General features: G+C 31.6%; 1 protein-coding gene across 1 annotated transcript; it reads right to left on the bottom strand.

The window, feature by feature from the left end:
- Positions 4,342–6,662, bottom strand: LOC104738222. Its single transcript, XM_010458427.1, has 9 exons — positions 6,516–6,662; positions 6,165–6,432; positions 5,993–6,086; positions 5,753–5,877; positions 5,588–5,672; positions 5,384–5,513; positions 5,107–5,300; positions 4,600–4,675; positions 4,342–4,512 (listed from the first exon to the last, which is right to left on the bottom strand). The coding sequence occupies exons 1-9, from the start codon at positions 6,660–6,662 to the stop codon at positions 4,342–4,344; spliced, it is 1,290 nt and encodes a 429-aa protein (XP_010456729.1).

Raw genomic sequence — 8,730 nt, 5'->3', positions numbered from 1 at the left:
TAGACACCTCGTCCGCACTAAAATAATTTTCATGATCAGACTCATCTTCACTGGAACAATTGTATACTTGTTCTTCTCTATCCATGATACCGTCTATATGTGCGAACATATACATAGTTAGTATTGTTTTAGATTATACTACAGTTAATACAAATATTGATTTTCAGTATTATACCTGCGGTAAGTTTTGTATTGGAATATGTCCCATTGTTTTTCTCGACTTCTGCATTATATTCAGCGATTGCGGCTAGTATGCTATCTCCACCGCGTACCTTAGATGTTTTTTTCCGCCTTGCCAGAGCCTTTATAAACCTTAATGATGTTCGTGGTCTAATATCAATACTCCCTGTGTTATTTGAATACATGAAAACATATTCAGTAGACTTGCTTAAGTTTTTTTAAAAATGGATAAATGAGTACTTGAGTGAACCTATACTATACTTAATCTTACGGGAGAACAAAAACGAACCTTTTTTACAATTGACAGATGCGGGAGTAAATAGCGCTTGAGGGGTTGAAATGTGTTTATGTTTTCATGGTGGGGTATCTTGGTCTTTATACCTGTTGTCTGCATCCCCATAAGCGTATCAATCACCCCCGCCATTTAAAGTACGTTCGTATGTAACCTGGAAATTTTAATAAATTTAATTTCAAAAGTTGTACCTTGTGTTGTGATTGAAGATGGTATATTGTCATTAGCAGAAATTGTAGTCTTTTTCTTTATGGGCAAAGGACGATTTCTTAGAACTTTGAATCCATCATTCGTAGGAAAATTAGTTACATCTCGCAAAGCACCGTCGTTAGTCAATCCTGAATTTGTATTGGATCCTACCAATGCAAAAATGGATTGAAGTTAATATGTTATTGTAGATAAGATGATTGGGTAATGAAAACAGTAACCAAACAATCCTAAATCAAACTCACCATTTATGGGTGACGTTGAAATGTTTCTTCTAAACTCGATCTTATTAACGATAGATCCATTGTTAAGGCCATCAAAGACTCTCCTGAAAACAGAGTTTAGTTTCACCGGACTTGGGTGGATATTTGGATTTCGATTTCCTTGAGCAGGCACAGATCTTGTCCGCTTTGGTATACTGGATTCTTCCTCCCGGTGGCTTCCCTCAATTACGTCTGTTTTTATTTTCGTCATACTGTAGACGACAAAAGGAGTATTGGAAAATGATGATTCATGTAGTAGTGAAAGTAATTATAAGATGAAATGTTTTAACGAAACATACGTAACTGGTTTTGACAATGAACTTGTCTCCTATAGTTTTTTGTTTGTCCAGAAATTTAGTTACTTGTTGTATGCAAAAATATGATTTTGAATCCTTAATAGTATAGATTTTATTTATTAACTTGGCAAGTATATCACATAATTTGTCACTATCAATTTATTTATGTCGTATGATATACTCGTAGATTTGATCTCATATGATTGATTTGTTTTTGTGAACGTGATTTACGTAACAATAATAACATTAGAATTTGTTATCCTACTCATTCTTTTTTTAGTATCTACATATTACCCGTGGTCTAATAATTATTGATAGTGATAATAATTAACTAAAAAGTTTTTGCTATATTTTCTTCCTTAGTTAATTTAATCTTTCATTGACATAACCCAAAGACTATATTCGGTAACTTTTATTTGTGTAATGCGTTTTGAATCTAATTTGACTCCAATTAGTGATTTACAAAGATTGAGTAAGCCAACTGCAGAAAGTTGCAAGTGTAAATTTATAATTTATAAAAGTAACAAAACAAATGACACATGAATACTATATCGGAATAATCATGTCTTATTGTAATTGTTCTGAAATGGCAATAAATATTGCAATTATTTTGTAAGGAAATTGAAAGGAAAAAAAAAAACTTTGAAACAAATGCTTTAACGTAAACATCTCTTTGCGTCGTTAAGCTTTAAATTCATCATCTCTTCTTCATTTGCTTCGTTTTTAATCACTTGGCCAATTTCACCAAAAAAGACTTTCTTCGATAAGTTTACTGGCTTAGGCAGACTTTTGGCGATATTCAAACCATCATCAGCAGCCTGCAGTACAAAAAATTAAAGATGTGGTCGACTGTGTACTTGATACATCTATACTATGTCAAGTGCATTGATATATTTTTGGATAACATACCTGTTTTTGACCGATACCACATCAGGATAATTAGGATCTATGAATAACAAGGACTTCTCAAATGCATTAGTTATTGTTTTGACACCTATGTAAATCAACCAAATTATATTAATCAATTCTATAGTAGTCAAGTAAAAGATTCACATGTTGAATGATTTCATTACCATTAAACGTGTGGATTTTCGCAAAACATAGCAAGCAAGTTACCAATTCGTTACCAGCTTGTTGACATGCAACCCACATGATATCCGCATAACTCCCCCATAAAGTACACGGCAAGTGGTTGTCCCTGTAAAACAAAATGTTTCGTAAGTTAGGGTAGCCCTGTTTCAGAATGATTGTATACGTCTTTCTATTTCCTTTTAAAAATATGTTTGTATATAAATATATATCAATAGTTTTTATCACCTTATGTCTCTCAAAACAAATTGAAGTCTCTTGGATAATTTTCCATTTACGTACTGAGTTATCATAGGACCAATGTCAACGACCTGTCCAAAAACATCTACGACGGGAAAAAAAATTGAATGACTGAATTTTTTTTGTTGTGTGAGAAAAACTTAATAAACAATACATACCGATTAAGATGTTTTCATTAAGCATTTCGGACTGAGTTATGCTTTCAAAGATTTTCAAATCCAAATACCAATCATCTGATAGTGCGGGAGAACGGGTAATGATTGTGTTGTTTGTTATGGACATCTTGAATGCATGATTGGTTGTCCTGTACTCTCCCATGCATTTCATAAGTTCAAATTTTTTGATGATTCTCCACTCTCGAGGTTCTATCATGTCAGAAAACTTGTTAACTTCGGTGCTTTTTATAGTTGCATGTATAAGATTTACCTAGAAAATAAATTCAAACAAATATCATTAGTTCTTGTAGGTAAAGGATAACAGTTTTTATTATTGTTTTATCCAATAAAAAGTACTACGATTTCTATTCCGTAACAGACTCACATCTACATCGGCGAGTATAATCTCCAAGGACTCCTTTGCGTAAGACATATACTGCCTCCAAGAATGCAAAATCTTGTATCTTCCAAGTAGTCTTGAAGGGGTTAATCATAGCAAGACTTGTAAGATCATTGTTAAATCGTTCCATTTTTTTTTTGCTATTGCAATATTAGTTTGTTTTCTTCTCTTTCTTAAAAGTGTGTAAAAATTACAGTGTTTGTTTTATAGTCGGATGGTCTGGATTTCGAGTATACACTAATATTAAAGTTCCGATCATACTGTTTATAAAGATTAGGTAAGTAGCTAATAATTTGAACAAAAGAATATTTTCTAAATCGTTAAGGTTATCTTTCAAATATTAAATTGGTGTGTTGATTGAGATTTAATACATGTCATTTAATTAAATTCTAATAATTTCCAATTTTGTTTGATATGTTTGTACTTAACAGGTCTCGAGATAATGAATTACCATCCTCAGTCAATTACGATAAATTTTCCTGATGTTAATCTCGGTCCGAATTTTCTTATTATGATTGATTTCGTATATAGATTGCGAAATTTACATTAGATTGATATTGCATATCAATTCTATAGATTCTCTTTCTTTTGATTGACTATGTATTAAATAGCTACCGAGGATAATTTTTTTGATCAATTTTAACATAAAGTTATTAGTCCTTCATACATATTACAATTTATACCAAACAAATTATTTTCTTGATCGTTATTAAACAAACACAATTATGTTTGGCTCAGCTAATGGTTGAGGTTTAATCTTGTATGGTTTATTAATAATTTTAAAATGTCAATAGTCAATATATAATGCTAAACATTTTTATCTGAATCTGCAAGATGGCAATGTTTTCTTACTATAATACTCATTAAGATTAAAGAAACGTAAGTAACATAATAGTTATCCTTAAATATAAGTTATATAAATTTTTTCAGTTCAAGCTTACAATTAAACTTAAACATCTACATGTAAATTAACCGAAACTGTGATATATATGTAAAATAGCTGGGAAAGGAAACAAACTCAATCCTTTATTATTATCATCGATCATACAAAATGCATGACCTCGGCAGGGATTTACAAAGCATACCCTTCAAAGCATACCTCGGCATGTAAAAAGTTCAAATGGTGCAATAAACATTGCACTTAGTTTGCTAGAAATTTGAAAATAAAAAGCATTCCATAGGAATTAAAATCTCTGCAAACAATCATCCTGGTCCATCTTTAAGCTTTTCCATCTTCCTCATCAGCTTCTTTTTCAATCTTCAGGCCAATGGACTTGACACAAAATTTCTTTGATGATGATGACTGCTCCAACAAATCATCACTTTCTCCTTCCTTACGCTTTGAAGATGGAGTAGTGTTAGAGGTACCAATACCGTCGTCAATCTCAACCTACATATATATAGCATTTTTAATACGAAAGAGTTTTACAAAATTAATTACATCATAAACTACATTATTTTGAGCATTCGACTAAACCTGATCATTGGAGACAACAGCTGAGGAGTCAAGTGCTTGCTCTGAATCCTCTATATTGTCAACGTGGTAAGTCTCGCTGCCAACTTCCACATATGATACTTTATAAGTATCATTGCCACCATTGAGGTTGCCAATTTCGACACTTGCTAGAAACTGAAAGGTCTATCCAACCAAGCTCTTCAAGACTTCTGGGACATTGGTCGGATCCTGGATCTGTAAGGTGCAATCATTCGACTGTTTGTTAAACCAATTCTTAATTATCTTCCTCTAATGCTAATTGTAATATGAAACATTTGAATTTACCTCATCGTAATGTCCATCAAAAATTTCTTTCGCTGTTTTGTTAACGATTTTTTTCAGCATTGTTGTCAAACAACATAACTTTAGTATGAGCAGTGTGATCCATAACAGAGAGAATCAATCTGAACCTGGTAAATAATTACAGAATCCAATTAATAGATATGTTACAAATTCTGGAATGATATATTTTCACAGTAATAAGATTACCTTGGGAGAACATTAGATGTGATCTCATTACACTTCTTGCACGAAAACAATCGAGTCTTAATCTTGCTTTTAGCATCATATTCCTTCTTGGGCACCAAGTAAGCAGTTTTATCACACTTTACACAAGTGAAATAATACCACCCATAGTCCATGTCTATATTAAAGATTTTTCCAAATATTTTGAACTTTCCTTCCTGCAAAACATTTGTACAATATTACCCAAACTACCAAAATAAATATATCTATACACACAATGGGTTATTTATTCAAATGTTACCGTTGTGGTTTCAAGGAACTCGGAAATGGTCTTCTTCTCGACACGGTTGAAATAATCAACCTTAGTATCATTTTTTGGTCCAACAGGCTTTGGTTGTAATACGGCGATTGTCACTTCATCCCTTGGTAGCCTAGCAGTTTGTAGTATTTTAAATAATGAAAACCATTTGAAAACTATTAGTCTCTCAACTTTTAGGAAACATACCTTGCAATAAAATCCTGCACAGCGGGATAATCAGGATTGATGATTAGCAAGGACATATCATATGCATTAGATATGGATTTCACACCTGTAGAAATCATTAAAATTTTGTTAATACATTTTCCCCTACTTGTCCCTGGAAGTTAAAATGTAGTTTGGCAACATTACCATTAAACGTGTTGATCTTTGCAAGACGTAGCAGACAAGTAACCATTTGGTTCCCAGCTTGTTCACACGCTGACCACATGATATCGGCAAATCTCCCCCATAAGGTACACGACAACCGATTGTCACTGTAAAATAAAACAACTATAAGTTAGATCCATTTTTCAAATTGATTGTATACGTCGTTCTTTTTCTGGTAAAAGTATGTTTTTTATTTATACAAATTTCAATAGTTTGTATCACCTTGTGTCTCTCAAAACCACTTCAAGGCGCTTGGAGATTTTCCCATTAACGTCATGAGTTATCATAGCACCAATTTTAACGACCTGTCCAACATCTACAACGGAAAAAAAACTAAACTGATAGTCTTTTGGATAATTTGTTAAATGTTCAAATGAGTTTACAACGCACATACCGATCAAGATGTTGTCACTAAGATCTCCTTCAGCAGTAATCTCATCAAAGCTCTTGAAATCAAAATACCAGTCATCTGATAGTGCAGGAGAACGGCTAATGATTGTGCTGTTTGTTAAGGACATCTTAAATGCATGATTCGTTGCCCTGTACTTTCCCATAGACTTAGTAAGCTGAAAATTCTCGATGATTCTCCACTCTCCAGCAATTATCATCCAGAAAAACTTGTTCACTTGGTTTTTTTTTATAGTTGCATGAATCAGAGTTCCCTAATTAAGAAAACATAAAAAGTTATCAAATATTTTGTAGAGGGAAATGAATAGAATGAGTAGTATTCTTGTAATATACTTACATCTACATAAGCGAGTATGACCTCTAAGGTTTCTCCAGAGAAAGACGTATACTGCTTCCAAGAATGCACAATCTTGACTTGTATCTTCCAAGTCGTCTTGAAGGACTTAGTGGTAGCAAGACTTGTGAAGACATTGGTTGCAGCCATTTTTTTTTGGAAGGATTGCAATCGTATATTGTTTTCTGGTTTTTGGTTTGAGTGACAATTACATCACGTTTCTATGGTTTTTATAGTCGTACGTTTAGAAATTAAGATTATACACTAATGGTGAAGATCATATGTTATTGTTTAAGGAAGATTTCTAAAATAGCACAATTATTGTCATGTCAAATATTTTATGACTGATTTAAACCTCCGAAATTAGACAATATAGGAGTAGATTGAGGAAAGTACATACATGAATTGCGATTATAATCAATTCTTAATTTGCAAGCATAAGTTGCGATTTCACATATAATCGTTATAATCAGTTCTTAATTTCGAAACTTCACATATATATTCTAGCTCACAAATTACGTGGAGAATTTGTTTGTTTCACAGATTTAATTGTCAATCCTAATTAATTTTATCTTAGTGATTAGGCTAATTTTTAGTTAATCAAGACCTGTTTGGATTCTTGCATAATGACATAATATATAATATATGTTTCCATAATTTTCGTGACTGCATGAATGAACTGATGAATTAATTATTGAGACAATAACAATGAATGGTCCAGAAAATAAAGATCGAATATATTGGACCGAGTTGTATAGATTAGCCCAACTCGTTTGGATACTATGTCAATAATTGTTTGATCGAACATAATAGAAAACATTAAGAGATAGTAGTAAATGCCTCACAACCCAAGAACTTCAGGATCGGGTATTTAGTGGATCCGCGTGTTTTCCTTCTTTTTTTAATACAAACGTACCCTTTATGATGTTTTTTGTTTGTTCTATTTATAATGGCATTTCATGTAATAATCTCCAACTTTAAGCCTACTTAGTGAATAATGCTTCCCTTTTAATAGTGTAGATATAATTAAATTTTTACCATCATAAAGTCATAATGTAATCCGTAAAAAGTAGAAAACAGAAATCAAAAATAGAAATCAATGATAATTTGATTTTAAGAATAATACAGAAAAACAGAAAGATTATTGTATGGTAGGGGGAGGCGATGATGGTGTTGATCTAAAATTCCATTATGGGAGATTGCATTTCGTTAAACAATCTTCGTAACATGGTTCGTTGTGGATGCCACAACTTATGGAACAGTTTCTGAAGCAGACGAATCTTGAATCTACCAGTGTTGACTTGCTTCCATCCACATTCATTCCATTGCATGCTTGGAAGTCACATCCTATCATTATTAATACCAGCATCATCAGCATCTTGCTTTTTGCCATTTTCGAATTATAATAGTTGGCCTCTTTATATAGAGAGGAAGTTGTTTGTATATTATTCATGCTTTGCCTCTTTATACAGTACATCATCTGTGATTGCTGTTTAAATTAACTTAAACAAAATTTGGTAATAGTTGGCCAAAAACAAAAGGAATTTGGTAACTATCGTGTAAATGGAAAATATGAAAATTTAGTATGACTATTATTGATTTGCTTGTTTTACGGAAGAAGACAAAGTGATTAGATTTTTGGGGACTAATCATTGATTAAATATGGTTAGATAAAATTTCGAATTATATGCAAATTTATATTTTAATGTTTTATAAAATATGGGATTTATTCAATCATTGATTTGTAAATCCATATAAAACTTGGAAATTCTTATTTATTCTGAAATCATATATTTCCAAATAACATGTTTTACACCACATAATTGAATCTTCTACTCTTTACTTTCAAGTCCTCTCAAATCCATTTGATATATGATATGAATTTCGAAAATCAAGAATAAATAAATTACCTAGATTTTTAACTGGTTTTTGTAAATCAAAGATCCAATATCAAATGATTTTGATAAAGATTTGAAAATAGATGATTTTTGTTTGAATTTCAAACTCTATTAAATCCATGGTTGAACCCCCTAAATTGGGATGTATTCAGACCATCACCAATGGTGAAGTTCTAATTTTTAAATTCCAAGAACTTAAATATTAATATTTTTTATATAGTTAAATTATTGAATTAAATTTTGGAAAAAATAAAAAAAAACAAACCAATCACATATAGACAAGTGTTGTAACAAGGTTCTTTTTTTTTTTTTTTTTTTTT

The sequence above is a fragment of the Camelina sativa genome, chromosome 13 (assembly GCF_000633955.1).
Source record: "Camelina sativa cultivar DH55 chromosome 13, Cs, whole genome shotgun sequence".
Classification (NCBI taxonomy): Eukaryota; Viridiplantae; Streptophyta; class Magnoliopsida; order Brassicales; family Brassicaceae; genus Camelina; species Camelina sativa.
Note: the sequence above shows the minus strand (reverse complement) of the source record. Positions and strands in the feature narration are given on the sequence as shown.

Excerpts from the sequence above, each read along its gene's own strand:
- LOC104738222 (XM_010458427.1), bottom strand. The coding sequence starts at position 6,662 with ATGGCTGCAACCAATGTCTTCACAAGTCTTGCTACCACTAAGTCCTTC. Across the intron at positions 5,301-5,383 it reads AGTTCCTTGAAACCACAACG|GAAGGAAAGTTCAAAATATT; the intron begins GTAACATTTGAA and ends AATGTTTTGCAG. Across the intron at positions 4,676-5,106 it reads ACATCTAATGTTCTCCCAAG|CGAGACTTACCACGTTGACA; the intron begins GTAATCTTATTA and ends GGAAGTTGGCAG.